Source organism: Symphalangus syndactylus, chromosome 3, assembly GCF_028878055.3.
Source record: "Symphalangus syndactylus isolate Jambi chromosome 3, NHGRI_mSymSyn1-v2.1_pri, whole genome shotgun sequence".
Taxonomy (NCBI): domain Eukaryota; kingdom Metazoa; phylum Chordata; class Mammalia; order Primates; family Hylobatidae; genus Symphalangus; species Symphalangus syndactylus.
In genome coordinates, this window is record NC_072425.2 from 22583236 (window position 1) to 22605997 (window position 22762).

Below are 22762 nucleotides of genomic sequence, written 5' to 3' on the forward strand. Positions count from 1 at the left end.
CCAAATCTCCCTATCCCCTTACTTTGCTTGTTTTTCTTCATTGTCCTATCACTTGACATTCCATTACGTACTTATTTACTGTGCCTATGCAACTATCAGGGAAGCCCAAGGAAGAGAGGGATTTTTTGTTGTTTGTTTTGTTTACTGCTATATTCCAACAACTAAGAAAGTATCTGGCATGTCATTAGTGCTTAATAAATATTTGTTGAAAGACTGAACGAGTTAATTCAACACTTATTTGGGCCTTGCTATATATAAGGCACTGTGTAGGAATAGGGATTTAAATCTTTTGCTATGGAATCTGAGAAGATGTGTCTCACCTGGACTGCTGCAGGTGCCTCCCAACTGTTCTCCTTGTGTCCACTTTGTCCCCCTACAGTCCATTTGTTAAACCAGCAGTCAGACAGACCCTCACATAGTCAACATCAGATCAGGTCATTCCCCTGCTTAAATCCCTCCACTGACTTCCCATCACAGTGAGAATAAAGCCCAAACACTCACCATGACTTACTTATAAAGCCTAAACCATCAGCCTCTACTGACTAGTCCAACCTCCTCTCCTACCACCCTCTCCCTGCATTTCGCACACACTGGCTTTTTTCTTTCTCAAAAAGGCCAAAGTCTTGTATTTTCTCTTCTTTTTTTTTTTAATTTAAAAATGAACATTTTTATTCACTTAAAACTTTAAGTTCTATGTATTTATATAATTAACAATATTCTGTTCTCAGCCTAAAATTCTTCAACTAGCAAGGACTAATGTAAAAAAAAAATAGCTCTTCAAAGAATATAAGTTACAGACTACCAGTGTCAAGGTCTTTTAAAACTGGAGGCCTTTCTGCTTGCTGTTCACTCTGCCCAAAATGCTCTCCCCTAGTCTGGTTCTTTCTCAGCATTTAGCTCTTAGCAAAAATGCTACCTGCATAAAGAGTCTTCTCAGGCTAAAGGTGCCCCTGCCACCATCATCCTTACCAAGTCACTCTCTATTGGATCCCACTGCCTTTTCTTTCCTCATAGCATTTCATTATCTGGAATGACTTTATTTGTCCTATCTTCCCAACCAGAATGTAAACTATGTAAGGACAACAAATTCTCAAGCTTACTGCTGCAAACCTCACATCTAGTACATAACAGGCACTCAATAAGTATTTCTGAATCAGTAAAGTGATCTCAAAAGATGTCTGCCAGGGTGAAAGGTGCAGGTAAGGTATGTTATTGGCCTAACGGTATAGTAGGGTGTTTGTTGGCTTCTTTCCAAGGACGACCACCCCATTTCATCAAAATATGTGAATTTCAGCCAAACTTACTGGGGAATGGGTACCCGAATTAGCGTCCCTTCCACTTCTGGGTTCAGATTCATTCCACTTTCTCTTATAGCCTTGATAGCTGCAGCTGTACACTGAAAACCAGATCAAAAGGTAAACAGAATTAGTAAATAATTATTACCAGATGCAAGCCCTCTGTCGATAACTGGCAACCCATCTTGGCAGAACATGGAAACATTTAGTTCTGTTACCAGTAAGATCAGGAAGTTACATTGGTGTAGAGTGCTTTGATCAAGCTGAATAGCAAACTATGTCCACTCCTGGTACCACTGTACTGCAGGAGGAAAAAATGAAAGAAGAAAAAATAAAAAGAAAACAGCTCTGCTTCTTTGAAAAGATTTCAATGGTTTGAGGCAACACAGATCAAAACCACAATAAATCCTCAAGGGAGGGGGGCTGGTCTCTGCAAAGATTGGTGTAAAGACAGATGAAAGATTTCATACGTAAAAAAATCCAGTTGACATTTTACACTCAAAATATACCAGTGCCGATTTGGAATGAGTAAATAAATTTAACTCATTCACATCTGCATTCACACCAAACTCACTCATATTTTGGAATGAGCAATGACTCTCTGCTGGAATATGCTCCCGCAAAGGTAATGAGGTATACTAGTTTAAAGCATGGGCTTTGGAGTCAGAAAGATCTCCGTTCACATCCCAGCTCTGGTAACCATATGACCCTGGGCATATGCTTGACCTCTCTGAACCTGTATTTCGTCATCTGAGACCATGTGGTACCTAAACCTCAGAGAGGTAGTGAAATAACATGAGCGATGCATCTTGCTCTGTGCCTGGGACATAGTAATACTCAGGCAAGCGTGGTTACATAAACATATTATATACATTTATTATATAAAGGAAAGAATGCATAAAACTGCCAAACAAGGTGGAGCTGATGTACTGCTATCCTGCCCAACATCCTTCAGGGGCTTCTCTAACAGTTTGCTCACTAATGTGCCAGCTGGCACACTGGCACACTCATTTCCCAAAGTGTCTCACCTCACACTCAAGCAACATTATAACTACACCTGGTATGCAATCCTAGAGATCCTTTCATTGGCAAGACAATGTGGAACTCATGAAAACAAAGCCTCTGACATTTTCAATAGAATTTTAGGCTTGACCGGAGACAATCCACATCACTTGGATTCAAAGGCCAATCAATGCCGGGCGCGGTGGCTCACGCTTGTAATCCCAGCACTTTGGGAGGCCGAGGCGGGCGGATCACGAGGTCAGGAGATCGAGACCACAGTGAAACCCTGTCTCTACTAAAAATACAAAAAAAATTAGCCGGGCATGGTGGCGGGCGCCTATAGTCCCAGCTACTCAGAGAGGCTGAGGCAGGAGAATGGCGTGATCCCGGGAGGCGGAGCTTGCAGTGAGCCCGAGATTGCGCCACTGCACTCCAGCCTGGGCGAAAGAGCGACTCCGTCTCAAAAAAAAAAAAAACAAACAAAGGCCAATCAATTCCTGCACTTGAGCTCCTCCTAGACTTTCTAATTTAAATGAATGGGGGTTGATACACACCTATGTTACTTTTCTAGGTTCTCTGCCCATAAAATTCATTCATTTCATTTTTAAATAACCTTATTGCTACAGCTACCTGAGGTGTTACTATAAGGTCACAAAGACAAACCAGAACTTCCACATACACACGAAGAATCCTCTTGGGAGGCTGTACACAGAATCTAACATCGTGGCCACTACCTAAAATAGTACATTCTTAAAATAGTACCTCTGGCCACAGATTATCAGAGCTGGAAGGGATCTCTGACATAACCAAGTCTCTTCATTATGTGAACAGGAACTTGTAGAATAGGGTCACACCCCCAAGAGTAGACATGGTCTTCCCTGACAGCCCAAGAGAGATGGTTTGAGGACCCCCATCCATCAAACTTCCAGTTACTGGTAGAGTTAAGAGGAGACTGAATAGGGATTTAATCCAATGATGCTGTTCTGCCTTTACTTTTTTCCAAATCCCCAAGCTCAATGCATTCAGTAATTACAACATTAAGGATTTGATTTTTCTTTTCTTTCTTTCTTTTTTTTTTTTTTTTGAGACAGGGTCTCACTGTGTCACTTAGGCTGGACGGCAGTGGCATAATCACAGCTCACTGCAGCCTTGACCTCCCAGGCTCAGGTGACCCTCCACCTCAGCCTCCCAAGTAGCTGCAGGAGGAAAAAAAGAAAGAAGAGCTGGGACTACAGGTCTGCACCACCACGCCTGGCTAATTTTTGTATTTTTCATAGAGATGGGATCTCACCATGTTGCCCAAGTTGGTCTCAAACTCCTGGGCTCAAGCGATCCACCCACCTCAGCCTCCCAAAGTGCTGGGATTTTATAAGCATGAGCCACCACGCTTTGCCTGATATTTTTCTTAAATAGCCAAATTTAATTTGGAATTATGTTTGTGGTATAAAGCTTATACTCAAGGTAATAAAAGAGCTGAATAAAGAAATAAAATTAATTTTTCTCTGCAAAAGAAATGCCAACTTCCTTAAAAAAAAAACACAGATTCTAAAGTTAACAATAAAGAGAGAATCTCCACTGTGAAGGGGTAGTCCATTCTCAAGTCTTTCAATCCTCTACTATAGCTTCTCATGAATGACTGATAATCACTACTGTAACGCCCCATCACCACTACTTCCCTTTCACAAGCTGACCCAAGTGTTTCCATACAACCTTCCCCTACAGGCACTAGGGCACCGACTACTGACACCAAGCTGGGCAGGAACTATGCTTCAATATTTATATCTTCCCAGTACAAGTTAAGAGTGCCAGGTACATGGTTAAGTGCTCAGTAAAAGCTTGTTGATTGAATATATTAGTGATCTGGTTCAGATGTATTAGAAAAACTCACTTCCTTTACCTCGTATATATAACAGCTCAAAATCTTATTTTATACTTAAACTTTTCTATATCTTTTCATATGCAGAAAAATCATGAATCAAAGTTTCATTTTACAAAGAAACCTACTCAATTCTACATATATTTTCCTTTGACATGGTAGGAGACAGAACCTCAGGGAATTAGTCATGTTCTCATATGACATCTGAAAAACTCTTTAGTTCAGACTAAAGAGGCATACATTCCTATAGACCTTCCATCTCTTATGCATCATCCCTTCACTGAAAGGATGCTCAACAGTATCACAAGGCAAACAGGTTGCTCTCAAATGATGACATAACTAACTGGTTGTGGCTGCTTGGAGTACTGTGTTGAGAAAGATCACAAATCTCATCTGGGGGTCAGGCAGAGAAGAGTGATGTGATCAATTAGTAGCATCTGCCTTTGTTATTCTAAGCTAATCTGTGCTAAATAACAACAACAACAAAATAAGACTTTTGTAGACAGGTGAACAAGTCCTTGAAAATTTAGATTCAAGTCAACTCTGCTAGTGCCCTATCAATTACTGGCCTTCCATTTTCTTCATATCCCAGTAAGTCCTTAGAATGTAAAGTCTATGAAAGTAGACACATAGTCTGTCTTAATAATCAGTGAATTCCCAGCACCTCAAATAGAAACTAATCACTTGTAAGGACTCAAAAAATATGTGCTGAATTAACAAATGAATGGTTAAAGGAGCACAGGCTTCTTCATGTCCAACAGAGATATGTTCAAATACTGGCTCTGTCACAACAGTGTGAACCTAGTGGAAATACTTTACTTCTTTGAGTCTCAGTTTCCTCATCTATAAAATGAAATAAATAATGCCTAATTTTACAGAGTACCTGTACTGATCATATGAAACAAAACATGAGAAAGAGACTAGCGACAAAGGAGACAATCAATACACATTCATTTTCTTCCTTCCACAAGAGCAATAATGGTGCCTGCAGAGTTGTGTATGGTTTTTTATTTTTATTTTTTTCATTTGCCTTGTTTTGTTCAAATCATGCTGTGGTTTTTATTTCCTTCTTTTCTTTCCCATCATTAACTCTAGCTGCAGGCAAGTTTATGGAAGGCAGCAACTATGTGTATCATTTATCAAGCAGGACACATGTTAAACAAATGCAACACAGTTTTCTGTCTTCAATGCATTCAAAAAGATTATGCATGTAAATCTCCATCATGTCACTTACAGCATGACACGGAAATGCTCAGGTTTGGAAAGAAAGCCAACTGTATGTGAAACAGAAAGAAATTACATAAACACAGACAGGATTAGCTCAGCATTTTAAAGCTATGAACCTGGATACTCTACGGTCAGCTTCGAAGCTGGAGGAAGGAAATCTTTAGTTAGAGCTATTCGTTTAACATATACAACAGATGAGATAAAGGAATTCAAAAGACAATGTAACTCACACTTCCTCATTCTGTCCCTGTAAATGAACCTCTCTACTGATATACTTGAAAGGATTTTTTCAAAACCCATGGAATTTCAACTTGAACAAATGGCAAAGATGTCTGAGTTGAAAAATGAAGATATACCCCAACTTCCTAAGAAAAAATTAAGCTGTTAATATCTCCTCCTGCTTCATAAGATGCTCTGGTGGCCAATCAGGTGCTTCTTCTGTGAATGCCATTTGATATTTAATAAAAGAAGTGGCTGGCTCTGAAAAGCAATCTGCCTGATGAGGTCTTCAAGCTGTGTAATTAGGAGGCTATTCCCTAAATTGGCCCGCAGTGCCTATGGGATTAGATGAACAAGGAGGAGAGGCCTCAGTGGTTCAGAGGGGGCCAGAAAGAGAAAGAGTTGACAGTTCCCTTTTCATCAATTTCTCTGTTTCTCACTAACACCAGAAATGAGTGCCTCCCTTTTGTCAACCTAATAACAGGTATTCATCCATTCAAGGAAAATTTACCAAATGGTTCCATGTGCCAGGCACTGTGTTTGGTGTTGGACACAATGAGCAAATTAGACATTCTTACATTCGAAGCTTACACTCTAGTAAAAGTGAGATGAAAAATAAATGCGTACACAAATATATACTAGTAATAAGTGTAAGAAAGAAAAGAATTGTGCTGTATAGGAGAATTTAGTGTGGAAGAATAATTTAGATTGGAGAGGTCAGGAAAGGCTTCCTTAAGAAAGTGACATTAAGCCATGATCCAAAATGTAAGTAGCAATTAGCCATGCAACAGTGTTCCATGCAATGGGAACAGGATATGCAAAGGCTCTAAGGATGCAAAGGGTTTGGTGTGTTTGAGGAACTGAAAGACCAGTGTGGCTAAAGCATTGTACAAGGATGACGGTGGCACAAGATAGGCAAAACTGAAAAGACAGAGGCCAGACCAAGCAAAGCCATCTAGGCCACAGTGAGGATTTTGGACTGTTTCTTAAAGATTGCTAGAAGCCACCAATAAAGGCAAAGCATGGGAATGACAAATGACAAAATCTTTTATATATATATATTTTTTTGCCTATTTATTTAAGATACAAGGTCTTGCTCTGTCACCCAGGCTGCAGTGCAGTGGCATGATCATAGCTCACTGCAGCTTCAAACTTCTGGACTCAAGTGGTCCTCCCACTGCAGCTTCCTGAGTAGCTAGGACTACAGGCATGTGCCATCACACCTCACTAATTTTTTTATTTTTGAAATTTTTGTAGAGCTAGGGTTTCACTATGTTGCCCTGGCTGGTCTTGAACTCCTGGCTTCAAGTGATCCTCTAACCTTAGCCTCCCAAAGTGCTGGGATTACAGGCATGAGCCACCACACCTGGCACAATATATATTTTTCAAACTCATTCTGGTTGTAGTATGGAGCATGGAGTAGGGGAGTGGTAACAGCACCCCCACAGGTGTGCCTGGCCCATTAGCTATCAGAGCCCTTTGATTTGAAACAGTGTGTTCACAGCAAGGGCTTTCCCTTTCTCCTATCTCTAGCCTAGTTTGTCAACTACAACAGGTCCAACCTCGGTCTATGACTTTGCAATACAACTACTGAAATAGACAATAAGAACAGGAGGATTCCTTCACCTCATATTAGCAGATGAGGAAATGGAGGCCCAGAGAGTGGAGCAACTTGCCCAAGGTCAAACAGCCAGTTGGTGGTAGAGATGGGACCCGATTCCAGGTACTCTAGGACTCCTAATCCAGGCCAATTCCTAGTGGACCAATAACAAAAAGCCCAATTACTTTCCTCAACTATACTTAAAATCATAAAGCCTCAACGATACAATGACCTAATACAACCCACCTTCCAGTTTTGGAAGCACTGTGCTCCATGCAATATTCTGCAATGGTCAGTCTAGTATAAAAGGACTTCCTGGAGGGTCTGCTCCAAATACTAATGCAGAGGTCACAAATTGGTGGCCTTCAGGCCACATTTGGCCCATTAAAATATTGTTTTATTTGCTTCATAGTCTTTAAAAAAAAAACTCAATTAGTCATCAACATTTACAGAATAAAGATGTCACATAAAAATTTGTGTTACTAGCTTCTTCTGGAAATAAAAATCGTAATATCAGGTAACACTGATTATCAGGCCTACATTGTGCCTGGCAATGATCAGGAGCTGGGCAGAGGCATTCCACTAAGACAAGGCACAGGTTCTCCAGCTCACCAGAGCCTTTCCACGCTGGCCAAGCACCAATCACTGCATCTCCAGTATTGTTTTTCTTAGATGGGACCCGTTTGGGTATTCAAACAACTTACCTAGCCTCTGTATCATCTGAGTTTAACAGAAAAGGAATCTGGCAACGGGAAAAGAGCTTTGCCTTATCTTTAAGTTCTCTTTATTAGGTCTTCTCTCTTGTTTCATCCTAAGCTGAAGGAATACTTCCTCCTCATATGACCCAGTCTCCTCCATTCCAAAAGAGACCATGGAGAGAGATTTTAGCAAGGCCACCTTACCTCTGGGAAGCTGGCCATATTCACCAAAATCAGCTGTGGCGACTTCATGGAGATCTGGCTAATCTGGTTTAAAGCAAGCTTCCCATCAGCAGTTACCACAGCAATCTTGTCAAGGGATCCTAAAAGAAAAATTATAGAGTTTTAGAATTCCAAAGAACCTTAGTAGCCCCAAATCTAAGTCCCTATCTAATTCAGATTCAGGTTGGATGCAGTGGCTCATGCCTGTTATCCCAGAGCTTTGGGAGAGTGAAGTGGGAGGAATGCTGGAGGGCAGTAGTTTGAGACCAACCTGGGCAAAACAGCAAGACCACATCTCTACAAAAACATTTTTTTAATTAGCAGGCATGGTGGCGTGTGCCTGGAAGATGAGCTACTCAGCAATGAGGCTGAGGTGGGAGGATTGCAAAAAACCCAAGAGGTAGAGGTTACAATGAGCTGTACTGGCCACTGCACTCCACCGTAGGCAACACAGTGAGATCTTGTCTCACAATAATAATAATAATTCAGATTCAACAAACATTTAGGGATTCTTATCAATGTGACAGGAGTGTACAAGGGGCTTTCACAGGAACAGCAGTATCATGTGATATAAAAAGCTTGAAATGTTGACAGAACTAGGTTGGAATTCCTCACCAGCAACTAGGGTGGCCAACCATCCTGGTTTGCCTGGAGCTGAAGAATTTTCTGTGACAGGGCTTTTAGAACTAAAACTGGAAACAGCTGATCACCCTCACAAGCAACTCTGTCATTTACTTGCTATGAAACCTCGGGTGAGTTACTTGTCTTCTCTGTGCCTTGGTTTCCAACTCAGTCAAAAAATAACTACCTTAGAGGATTAGAGTAAGGACCGTAGCTAAAGGAGTCTAACTAAATATAAACAATGGAGTATACAATAAATACCAAAAAATATGCATTAAAGTGGTACCTCTTACTATCCCTTTTAGTCCTTACAACAAACCTGTAACACTGCATTATTACCCCCGCTTTACAGATGAGGAAATAAGACTTGGGAAGAATAAACAGGCCAAGATCATAGGGGTAACAAAAGGAAAAATAAGAGCCAAGACCCAAACTCAGGTGTGCTTAATTCTGATTTCAATCAAGGCTCTTTCCCTTATAAATGGAACTCAAATCTGGCTGTGCATCAGAATCACCAGCGAGCTTTGAAAATTAGATTCCTGGGCCCCACCCCAGAGAGATCCTGATTCAGTAGAGGCTTCAGAGCCTGTGATTTGGGGAAGCCTGTAATTTTTTTTTTAGGTTCACCACATTATTCTGACACAGCCAGATTTGGAACCATTTGCTTGTACGACCCTCCATTTTGGTACTTAGATCCTCTTTAGAAACTAGCCCATTAAACAAACAACAACAACAACAAAACTATTAACATTTTCCTATTATCCTGGATATAATCTTTATCCGCATCTAAATTCTGGAAAACCCTGGGAAAAATTTTCAAAAATGGCAAGAAGGCAAGCAATAAAGCTACAGTTACAGATGCAAAAGAGGCATTATTCAAACTCCCTTATTTCCTATGCAAATGAGAACTAGAAGAAAAACCTTACCATTCACAGTAGGAACCACTCAAGGATGGCTCATTCTGAGACACAAAGAGAAAAGAGGGGAAATGGAGTCTTAAACAAATTGGAGTTGTCCTGGCAATATGTTGTTAGAATAATGCAGTACCATACTGTGGCCCAAAGATCTGATTTGAGATACTCAACCAGATTCAATGTCATCATAAGATAGAAGGTTGCTGACACCAGTGGCTTCAACCTGGAAAAGTCCAGGAGGTATAATGGTAAAAGTCTTTGTTATTCTGAAGACCAATTACCTGAGTTCAAATACCAATTCTGCCAGTTTCTGATTGTGTGGCCGTGGGTAGACCCCTTCAGCCTTCTTGACCTCTGTTTCCTGATTTCTAAATGGGACATAAAAATTGTACTTATATCTCGTCGGGTACAGTGGATCATGCCTGTAATCCCAGCACTTTGGGAGGCTGAGGAGGGCGGATCACGAGGTCAGGAGTTTGAGACCAGCCTGGCCAACATAGTGAAACCCCGTCTCTACTAAAAATACAAAAAATTAGCTGGGCATTGTGGCGGGAGCCTGTAATCCCAGCTAGTTGGGAGGCTGAGGCAGGAGAATCGCTTGAACCCGGGAGACGGAGGTTGCAGTGAGCCAAGATCGCACCACTGCACTCCACTCCAGGCGAGAGTGCAAGACTCTGACTCCAAAAAAAAAATTGTACTTATATTTCATAGAGTTTTTATGAATACTAAATGACAGAATGTAGGAAAAGCATTTAAACTGTGTCCCAGTAAATGCTGACTATTATTACTTCTTGACATTCTGTGTTTTAATTTCTCTAATACACTCTAATATTCTCTAATAAACTCTGTTCTGTCTTGCTTCAGGACCCTTGCATATATTTTTCCTTCTACTGAGAACACTCTTCTCTGTTCAGATAAATCCTGCTCATCATTCCTTAACAGTCAGATACAGTGGCATCTAATCTCAGTAATCTTGTCTGATCTCCTAGGCTGGATTATAAACTCCTTTTATAAGCTGCCAGTATCTGAGCACATTTCCATAATAATAATTGCCTATATTTACTGAATACTTCCTATAAGCAAGACATCATGATAAATGCTTTCTATAATGTATTTGCTGTCAATATCATATTAACTCTATGAGATAGTTATTATTATTTCTACCTTATACACAAGGACACTGAGGCATACAGAGTAACTTGCCCAAGATCACAACAGCTCTTAATGGAGCCTGAATTCAAACCCAGGTCTGACCAACTCCAAAGTCATTTGGTCTTCACCACTCAGCTTTGCTGTATAGTTTTATACATGTTGGTTTACTTGTTTGACCCTTCACATCAAGTTCTAGGCTTCTGGAAGGTAGGGACAATATATTTTCTCTCTGTATCCACAGCACATATTAATCAGCACAGAAAAAGTGCTCAATAATGCTTTGATGATAAATGAATGTATGCATGGACGGATGAAAGGGAAGAGGACAACAAAGAATAAACAAATAAACCTGTATCTAGACAACTGTTAAAAGGTGTCAGTTATCTGGGAGATAGAAATTGCTCTGAGAAAGAGGAAAATGTAGGGGGGAAAAGTACCTGTTGGTTCAGATGGTAATGAAAGATAAAATGGAAGAATCTGGCAAAAGAGACTAGTTAAGTTTAGTCTGTTTCACCCAGTCTCTTCATGGCCCCAAGTTCTAAATACAACGTTATACAAACATAGTCCTGAAGAGAAAGGAAAAAGGAAATACCAACAGGAGGCCTTTTGAAATGGATCTTAATTCAGTCTTCCTGATTTGCTATAAGATCCTTTGCCACAGAAGTCCCAACACAGGCTTTTCAGAATGCAATTGTGGTGGTTACCATTCCTAAATCCATATCGACATAATGCATCAAATCCTTTTCCCTCAATCTGTCCCCAGCGAGAATCTCCCTCAGCTTCATTCCTGCCCCTCATTTTCTCAGAGGTTAACATTTAACAAATTACACTCCCAACCTCTTTCCAGGCCCATCATCTTTTTAAGTTCAACAAGAGTGGAGCTTGCTGGCTAATTTTAAGTATCACATTTCTCCCTGAGCTCCTCTCAAACTGCTCTCTGGTTTCGGCTGCAGAATGTTAACAGAAAGCACAGGGGAGACAGAGCACTTTATCAGTTTCATACCTAAAATAATAAGCAAGTTTAAAATAAACAGTTGAGAGAGATTGAATGGCACGCTCTACTGTCAGCAAAGGCAGAAATGCCCCAGCCCAAAGGTTGACAAATGACGGGAACAGTCTTCTAGTTTCACACTGGATCTCATCTCTGAACTCGGTATGTTTCTGATAGTGTTTATAAGTGGAGCTCTATTTTTCACTTGGTTTTCTTAAGAGCAAAATATTTCTAGTTTTCTTATGAACTACCCTAATCAAGATGTGAGTAGAAGCAGCCCAAGCTCCCACAGGTACCTTGAGAGGGGGGTCCTAGGTTTGACTTTAGGATGATGACAATTTGCAAAAGGCTAATTTAACAGCAATTGGATTTTTCCTGCCTGCTTGCACCATCAGCTGACAACTCACTTCTCCATCACATCTGCAAACAGTTGGCCTAGACAGTTCTGACATTTCCCACTTAGAAAAGCCACTTTCAGGAAGTTATTAACCCAAACGGAATCTTCCTGGTCAAGCTCAGGGGTATAGAAATGGCTCACGTGGGCAGGTCTGTATCCATTTGGTTTCCAGTAAGGGATAAGAACTGTCAAACCGGACAAATTGGAAAAATTGGACCAAAGATGTCACTTACTACGAGACTAAATACCTAGATGTGCTTATAGTACATTCATAATAAAACTCTCATTTTTTTGAGAGTATAATTCCACAATAGCAAAGACAATACCTATTTTTGTTTACTACTATGCATTAGCACAATGCCTAGTTCCAAAGTAGACAAAAATTTGCTGCATGGATAAATAAATGTAGTGTTAACTATGCGCCAGGCACTATGCTAGAACCATAATACATGTTACCTCATTTATTTTAACTACCACCCCAAAGCTGTAAGTTAAGAATCAAACAAGAAAACGGAGGACCAGGAAAGTAAAGCACCTGCCCATGGCCACCAGCTAGTAAGTGGCAGAGCTGGGACTAAAACTCAACTCTGCCAAACCCATGCTCTTTCCATTACATCCCTCCCCAGAACATTGGTTCAGTCACTAACCTGGTGAGGTCCTTATATTGAGAGTCTTATTGAAATTATCCTTGAGTGCTTCTATCACAGACTTCATTTCTTCATTCACCTCTTCCAAGTTGATTATATCCTCAACCAAGGCAGCATTAATATTCACTCTGGTTTGGGACTGTCCTTTCCCTTTGGCTAAAAAGTGAACATTCAGTGAATAAAACAACAGAAGCATAAACAGAGCCAATAAGCAATTGGTGAAGTGCCTACTATGTACAGGGAAAAATGTCAAGTGTTAGAAAATTATAAAACATTATCACGGGGGGAGGGGGGAGGGACAGCATTAGGAGATATACCTAATGCTAAATGACGAGTTAATGGGTGCAGCAAAACAACATGGCACATGGATACATATGTAACAAACCTGCACATTGTGCACATGTACCCTAAAACCTAAAGTATAATAAAAAAAAAAAAAAAACATTATCACTCCACTAAAAAAGAGCCTATATTAACTGAGTGTCAACTGTGCTAAACACCTTCTCAGATATTAGTGAGGGGACAGACTTTATAATCAGGCACCCCAGGTTAAAAGTCTGGCTATAATGCATGCTAGCTTTATGACCTTAGGCAAGTTATCTTTCTGAGTATCAAGTTCCCTACCTGTAAAAGAATAATAACATCTATATTGCAAGGTTGCTACAAGGATACGAATTAAGTCATTCAAATACCTAAAAGAACACTATTCACATGACAGGGAATCCATAACTAAATTAATCCCTTACTTTTCAGAAAAGTAAACAGAAGATGAGAAAGGTAAAGCTATTTGCTTAATGTCACAGGTCAGGAAATGGAAAAGTCAAGATCTGGTTCCAGATCTGCCTAATTTTAAACCCATGAACTTTCCACTAGCCCATCTCCACAAAATCTAATTAGACAGGAAATACATTAATTCATTAAAAAATGAACACTAAGACAAGGATATGCACACAATATCTGATGGCTGGTACAGAGTACAGACAAAAGGAACAATAGTAGTTTACAGACATTAAACACTACCAATGGCAGAGACAATGGCTTATATTTTAGAAAATCAACAGCATTAGGAGCTGAATACAATTTCATTTTATGTCTAAATCATCGTAGTGATTTTTCATATACATTCTATGTGTATACATAGATAATTTCTGTGAGTGATGCAAATATTCTTGCATTTCTTTTATAGGGAATGGGGAAGGAGAAAAACATTAAAATTTTAAACAATATTTACACTGTTTATTCATTAAACATTCAACAAATATTTATTGAGATCCATTCAATAAATTTTGTTGAACATCTACAGTGAGCTCAATCCTGTACTATTTGTGTAGCATATTATAACTTGCAATGCAATTTCAAGTACATTCTCCTCCTTGCTATCCAAGATAGCTCTCTGAGGTAGGAAGAACAGTGATTAGTATTGTCCCCATTGTACAGATGAGAAATCTAAGGCACAAGCCATTTAAATGTTTCGCCCAAAGTAAACAACTGGTAAGCAACACAGTGATTTATTTTATTTTATTTTATTTTTTTTGAGACAGAGTCTCGCTGTCGCCCAGGCTGGAGTGCAGTGGCGCGATCTCGGCTCACTGCAGGCTCCGACCCCCGGGGTTCACGCCATTCTCCTGCCTCAGCCTCCCGAGTAGCTGGGACTACAGGCGCCAGCCATCTCGCCCGGCTAATTTTTTGTATTTTTAGTAGAGACGGGGTTTCACTGTGTTAGCCAGGATGGTCTTGATCTCCCGACCTCGTGATCCGCCCGCCTCGGCCTCACAAAGTGCTGGGATTACAGGCGTGAGCCACCGCGCCTGACCAACAGAGTGATTTTTAAAAACATTTATTTGCCCGTGTTATCACTATGCTTTGAAACCAACGGCTTAGGTTTTTTTTCAGAAGACATGGGGCTGGGCGCGGTGGCTCATGCCTATAATCCCAGCACTTTGTGGGGCTGAGGCAGGCAGATCACGAGGTCAGGAGTTCCAGACCAGCCTGACCAAAATGGTGAAACCCCATCTCTATTAAAATTACAAAAATTAGCCGGGTGTGGTGGCGTGTGCCTGTAATCCTGGCTACTCGGGAGGCTGGGGCAGGAGAATCGCTTGAACCCGGGAGGTGGAGGATGCAGTGAGCCGAGACTGTGCCACTGCACTTCAGCCTGGGCGACAGATCGAAAAAAAAAAAAAAAGATGCGGATCTTCGGATTGAGAAACACAAGTTTCAAATAGGACAACAAAAGTAAATTCACACCTAGACATGTTGTGACTGCAGAAAACAAAGGACAAAGAGATCTTTATAAACGCCCAAGAGAAAACACAAATTATCCATGAAGGATTAAAACTTAGAATACTTTCCAAGAACAACAACAGAAGCCAGAAGCAACTGAAATAATATCTTCAACTTTGAACTTTTAAAACCAAATATGCACATTAATAATTTAAAGATATGTCTGTCAATATTGGAATGAATAGTAATATTTATGAATGAAATACTATGCAACCATGAGAAGAATGAACTACACACAAAAATTTAAATGAGTCTCACAAACATGATGTTGAACACAGAGGCCAGACACAAGAATACAAAACTGTACAGTACGAAGGCCAGATATGAGAATATAAACTGAAAAGTAAAAAAAAACAGAAAAAAACTAATCCATGCTACTAGAAGTCAGAATAATAGTTATCTGCAAAGGGTCAAGGGTAGTACTTACTAGAAAGAAGCACAAAGGGGACTTTTGACATGCTAGGAATGTTCTATTTTTTTATCTGGGTGCTTTAAGTGATTTCAGCTTGTGAAATTTATGATAGCTGCACTTTCCTACAGTGCTTTTTTATTTCCATAAAAAGGTTAAAAAATTAGTTAAGGGTAACCATCAAAACAATAAGAAATTAAAAGTATATCTTCCAAATCAGCAGAATTTAAAAAAGAGAGAGAGAGGGATAAAGAAATTTAATCTAATAGGAAAAGAAGAAGAAAAAAGGAAAAAAAGGAATATTTCAACACAGCTAAAAGAACTTTAAATGTTCCCAACACATAAAAATGATAAAAGCTTGAGATGCTGGATACCCCATATACCCTAACTTAAATCATTTATGCATGTAACAAAACATCACATATACACCATATGTACAAATATGCATCAATAAAAAATTTTTTAAATATGCATTTAAAAAAAAGAAAAAAGAAAAAAAAATGAAAAAACATGATATAAAGAAAGTCCAAAATAAGGCCGGGCGTGGTGGCTCATGCCTGTAATCCTAGCACTTTGGGAGGCCGAGGCGGGCGGATCACCTGAGGCCAGGAATTTGAGATCAGCCTAGCCAACAAGGCAAAACACTATCTCTACTAAAAATACAAAAAATTAGCTGGGCATGGTGGCGCATGCCTGTAGTCCCAGCTACTTGGGAGGCTGAGGCACAAGCATCACTTGAACCTGAGAGGCAGAGGTTGCAGTGAGCCGAGACTGCACCACTGCACTCCAGCCTGAGTGACAGAGTGAGACTCTTTCTCAAAAAAAATAAAGTACAAAATAAAATAATAACACAAATATGCAGTGACTACAATAAATAAAAATGGATCAAAATGACAAGTTAAAAGTGGGAGATTCTCAGTAAGATTTTTAAAAATCTAGTTGAATATAATATGACAGTTTTTAAAAATTATAAAAGATCACAGAAAGTTTGATGTATAGGGATGGAAAAATTATAAGCCTGGCAAACATCAGTCAAAAGAAGACTGGTGTAGCTACATTATCATCAAACAAAAAAGATTTTAAGACAAAATTCACTATTGGAAATCATGAAGACAACTTCAAAATGATAATAGAAACAATTCACCAGAAAGATATATAACAATTCTAAGATTAAATATATCAATAAGATAGCCTCAAAATTAATAGAATTAAAAGAAGAAACTGGCTGGGTGCAGTGGCTTACACTTGTAATCCCAGCAATTTGTGGGGCTGAGGTGGGCAGATTGCTTGATCCCAGCAGTTCAAGACCAGTCTGGGCAACATTGCAAAACCCAGTCCCTACAAAAAATACAAAAATTACCCAGGCATGGTCGTGTGTGCCTGTAGTCCCAGCTACTTCGGAGGCTGAGGTGGGAGAATCAGTTGAGCCCAGAAGATTGAGGTTGCAGTGGGCTGTGATTGCACCGCTGCACTCCAGCCTGGGCAAGACCCTGTCTCAAAACAAAAAGCAACAAAAAAAGGAGAAACTGATCAATCTACAAGCATACTAGGAGAGTTCAATATACCTTCCTTGATAACTGATAATTGAGCAAATAAAAAAACAGAAAAGTTGATCAACAAAATTAGTCAATTTGATCTAATACAATACACCCAAGAAAAAGAGAATATACATTATTCTCAAGAACACTTGGACCTTCTATGAAACAACCATGTTTTACACACAAATCAAATCTCAACAAAAATAAAAGAATCTATATCATATAGAACATGCCCTCTGAACAGAGTAGAATTAAGCTAACCCCAAAACAACCATTTGTTTGAAAAACTTTAAACACCTCTTAATAAACACTCATGGGCTATAGAGAAATGCACAATGGAAATGTTTAAATATTGAGAAATGACCATAATAAAAATATTGAATGTCAAAAACTCAAGTCAGACACGATGGCTCACACCTGTGATCCCAGTGCTCTGGAAGGCCAAGGCAAGAGGATCACTTGAGCCCAGGAGTTCAAGGTTACAGTGAGCTATGATTGTGCCACTGCACTCCAGCCCAGGCAACAAAGCAAGACCTTGCCTCTAAACTAAATAAACAAACAACCTTATAGGAAGCATTTAAAGCATTTAGACAGAAACTTCTAACCTTAATACTTTAAAAACAAAACAAAACAGGCCGGGCGTGGTGACTCACGCCTGTAATTCAAGCACTTTGGGAGCCCAAGGTGGGCGGATCACCCAAGGTCAACAGTTCGAGACCAGCCTGGCCAACATGGTGAAACCCCATCTCCACTAAAAAAAAAAAAATACAAAAATTAGCTGGGCGTGGTGGCGGGTGCCTATAGTCACAACTACTCGGGAGGCTGAGGCAGGATAATTGCTTGAACCCAGGAGGACGAGGCTGCAGTGAGCTGAGATCATGCCACTGCACTCCAGCCTGGGTGACAGAGGGAGACTCCATCTCAAAAAATAATAAGAAATAAAAATAAAGAAGTATTATGCACAATGGTAAGATATGAAAACAACCAAAGTGTCTGTGGATAGAGAAATGATGTGGGTGCATGTATGGGTGTGTGTGTTCGTGTATAAAGTGTCATATTATTCAACTTTAAAAAACGAGACCTTGCCATTTGCCATGGATGAACCCGGAGGATATTACACTAAGCAAAACAAGCCATACACAGAAAAATATTGCATGATTATACTTGTATGCAGAATCTCGGGGTGGGGGTTTGCTTGTTTGTATTTTAGACAGGGCCTCACTCTGTCACCCAGACTGGAGTGCAGTGGTGCGATCTCAGCTCACTACAGGCCTCAACCTCCCTGGGTTCAGGTGATTCTCCCATCTCAGCATCCTGAATAGCTGGGACTACAGGCGCATGCCACCATGCCTGGCTAATTTTTGTATTTTTTTGCAGAGAAGAGGTTTCACCACACTTCCCAGACTGGTCTCGAACTCCTGGGCTCAAGTGATCCGCCCACCTCGGCCTCCCAAAGTGCTGGAATTATGAGCATGAGCCACCATGCCTAATCACATGCGGAATCTACAAAAAAGTTGAATACACACAGAGAATAAAATAATACTTAGCAAGGGTCAGCGGGGTGGGGTGGTGGTGGTGGTGAGGAAATGGAGAGATATAAATCAAAGGATACAAAGTAGTAGATATGTAGGATGAACAAGTCTGGAGATGTAACATACAATAGGAGGACTATAGTTAGTAATATTGTATTATACTCTGGATTTTTTGCTAAGACAGATTTTATGTGCTTTTGCAAAAAAAAAAAAAAAGGAGGAGGTAACTATGTAAGATAATGGATATGTTAATCTGCATTATGTAACCATATCACTGTATGTATATCAAAGTATCATGTTTACAATAAAATTTTTCAAAGAAAAAAAGAAAACAAGAAAGGCCAAAAATTAATGAACTAATTGTCCAACTCAGAGGATAGAAAGAGAACAAGTACACAGGAGAAAGTAAATAATAAAGAACAGAAATCACAAAATTGCAAAAAAGAGAGATCAAAAAATTAAAGAGTCTTTTAAAAGGTTTATAACTTCTGTCAAGAACAATTAAGAAGAAAGTAGATGCAGATAAATAATATTAAGAAAGAAAAAATGGACACAATTATAAAAATAGTAGAAATCTTAATAAGAGACGATTATGAACAACTTTATACCAACAACTTTGAAAGGTCAAAAAAATGAAAAATTTCCTAAAATAACAACTTACTAAATCAAGAGAATAATCTAAGCAGTCTCATAATCATTAAAGAAACCAATTCTATGATTTAAAGTCTACCTACACACACACACACACACACACACACACAAATACCAGATCCATATTACTTTACAGGCAAGTTCTATCAAACATGCAAGGGGCTGGGCACAGTGGCTCATGCCTGTAATCCCAGCACTTTGGGAGGCCGAGATGGGCAGATCACCTGAGGTCAGGAGTTTGAGACCAGCCTGGCCAACATGGTGAAACCCCGTCTCTACTAAAAATACAAAAATTAGCTGGGCGTGGTGGCGGGCACCTGTAATCCCAGCTACTCAGGAGGCTGAGGCAGGAGAATTGCTTGAACCTGGGAGGTGGAGGTTGCAGTGAGCCGAGATCGTGCCATTGCACTCCAGCCTGGGCTACAGAGCAAGACTCAGTCTAAAAAAAACAACAAAAAAAAACATGCAAGGAGCTGATAATCCTGATTTTTTATAGACCATCCCATTAAGAAAAAGAGATGCATTCCCCAACTTACACTATGAGGCTAAGATACTCTTAATACAAAAGCCAGAGAAGGATAATACTAGAAAACTATGCTCATGAAAACTAGAAAGTTACATTACAGCTAATGTCACATACAAATATAGACTCAAAAATCCTAATATTAGCAAGCCAAATCCAACAATGTATAACACAGATTATGTATCAAGAGCAAGTAGGGCTCATACCAAGAATGCAGAAGTGGTTTAACATCATAAAAACCTATTGATGTTGAGTCACATTAATAGATTAAAAGAGAAAAAAAAGATCATCTCAATAAATGCAGTAAGAGCATTTGATTAAAATTTAATATCCATATGAAACAAACTCCTAGCTAAATAGGGATAAAAGATATTTGCTTAAAAGAGAATACCAAGAGCAAAGCAAACATAATTTTTTTGTTTAAAAATTTTTTAATTTTTGTGGGTACACAGTATACATATTTACGGGTTACATGAGATACTTTGATGTATGCATGCAATAATAATCACATCATAGAAAATAGAATATCCATCCCCTCAAGCATTTATCTTTTGTGTAACAGACAATTCAATTATACTCTTTTAGTTAATTTTAAATGTACATTTAAATTGTCACTGACTTTATTCACCCTGTTGCGCTATTAATTACTAGGTCTTACTCATTCTTTCTAACTGTATATAATTTTTGTATCCATTAACAACCCCCAACTCCTTCCCACTCCTCCACTACCATTCCCAGCCTATGGTAACAGTCCTTCTACTCTCTTCTCCATGAGTTCAAATGTTTTGATTTTTAGATGCACAAAATTATTTTGATTTTTAGCTCTCACTTAGAGAACAAGCAAAGTTAGTCTTTCTGTGCCTCATTTCACTTAACGGAATGACCTCCAGTTCCATCCATGTTGTTGCAAATGACAAGATCTCATTCTTTTTTATGGCTACATAGTATGCCATTGTGTATATGTATCACATTTTCTTTATCCAGTCATCTGTTGATGGAAACTTAGGTTGCTTCCAAATCTTAGCTATTGTGAACAGTGCTGCAACAAACTCGAGAATACAGATATTTCTTCAATATACTGATTTCCTTTCTTCTGGGTATACACCCAGCAGTGGGATTGCTGGATCATATGGTAGCTCTTAGTTTTTTGAGGAACCTCCAAACTGTTCTCCACAGTGGTTGTGCTAATTTACATTTCCACCAACAGTGTACAACGGTTTCCTTTTTTCCACATCCTTGCCAGTATTTGTCAGTGACTGAATATTGGATAAAAGCCATTTTAACTGGGGTGAGATAATATCTCATTATAGTTTTGATTTGCATTTCTCTGATAATCAATGATGCCAGGCACCGTTTCATGTGCGCGTTTGCCATCTTGAAATATGTCTTATTTTGAGAAATGTCTATTCAAAAATTTTGCCCATTTTTAAATCAGATTATTAAATTTTTTCCTAGAGTTGTTTGAACTCCTTATATATGTATTTTGGTTATTAATCCTTTATCAGATGGATAGTTTGTAAATATTCTCTCCCATTCTGTGGGTTGTTTTTTCACTTTGTTGACTGTTTCCTTTGCTGTGCAGAAGCTTTTTAACTTGATGTGATCTCACTTGTCCATTTTTGCTTTGGTTGTGTGTGCTTGTGGGGTACTACTCAAGAAATCCTTGCCCACTCCAACGTACTGGAGAGTTTCCCCAATGGTTTCTTGTAGTAGTTTAATAGTTTGAGGTCTTAGATTTAAGTCTTTAATCCATTTTGATTTTTGTATATGATGAGAGACAGAAATCAAGTTTCATTCTTCTGCATATGGATATCCAGTTTTCTCAGCACCATTTATTGAAGAGATTGTCCTTTCCCCAATGTATGTTCTTGGCACCTTTGTCAAAAAATGAGTTCACTGTAGGTGTATGAATTTGTTTATGGGTTCTCTATTCAGTTCCACTGGTTTACGATATGGTTTGGCTGTGTCCTCACCCAAATCTCATCTTAAACTGTAGTTTCCATAATTCCACGTGTAGTAGGAGGGACCAGGTAGAGATAATTTTATCATGGGGGTGGTTTCCCCCATCCTGTTCTTGTGACAGTGAGTTCTCAAGAGTTCTGATGGTTTTATAAGCAGCTTCCCTCTTTGCTGGGCACTCATTCTCTCTCGCCCCCGTGTGAAGAGGTGCCTTCCACCATGATTGTAAGTTTCCTGAGACCTCCCCAGCCATGCAGAACTGTGAGTCAATTAAACTTCTTTCCTTTCTAAATTACCCAGTCTTGGGTATGTTTTTATTAGCAGTGTGAGAACAAACTAATACAGTAAATACTAATACACTACCGGAATAGTGGTGTGCTGCTATAAGGATACCTGAAAATGTGGAAGCAACTTTGGAACTGGGTAACACGCAGAGGCTGGAACAGATTAGAGGACTCAGAAGAAGACAGGAAAATGTGGGAAAGCTTGGAACTTCCTAGAGACTTGGAGGGCTCAGAAGACAGGAAGATGTGGGAAAGTTAGGAACTTCCTAGAGACTTGTTGAATGGCTTTGATCAAAATGCTGACAGTGATATAAACAATGAAGTCCAGGCTGAGGTAGTCTCAGATGGAGATGAAGAACTTGTTGGGAACTGGAGCAAAGGTGACTCTTACTGTGCTTTAGCAAAGAGACTGGTGGGTTTTTGCCCATGTCCTAGAATCTGTGGAACTTTGAACTTGAGAGAGATGATTTGGGGTATTTGGCAGAATAAATTTCTAAGCGACAAAGCATTCAAGAGGAAGGAGAGCATAAAAGTTTGAAAAATTTGGCCAGGCACGGTGACTTAACCCTGTAATCCCAGCACTTTGGGAGGCCGAGGCAGGCAGATCATAAGGTCAGCAGATAGAGACCATCCTGGCCAACATGGTGAAATCCCATCTCTACTAAAAATACAAAAATTAGCTGGGCGTGGTGGCGCATGCCTGTAACCCCAACCACTCAGGA

General features: G+C 39.5%; 1 protein-coding gene across 7 annotated transcripts in view; it reads right to left on the reverse strand.

Annotated features, from left to right (window-relative positions):
* The window catches only part of MRRF (mitochondrial ribosome recycling factor), a 64466-nt gene that overhangs the window by 30601 nt on the left and 11103 nt on the right, over window positions 1-22762 (reverse strand). For 5 of the 7 annotated variants that reach the window (XM_055271211.2, XM_063636025.1, XM_055271215.2 and 2 more), the window contains 3 exons: window positions 12862-13017; window positions 8122-8240; window positions 1305-1396 (listed from right to left, as the gene is read on the reverse strand). In XM_055271211.2, coding sequence (XP_055127186.2) covers window positions 1305-1396; window positions 8122-8240; window positions 12862-13017 — 367 coding nt within the window. The remainder of the gene's footprint in view (window positions 1-1304; window positions 1397-8121; window positions 8241-12861; window positions 13018-22762) is intronic. The other 2 variants (XM_063636024.1, XM_063636026.1) reach the window with 2 other exon arrangements.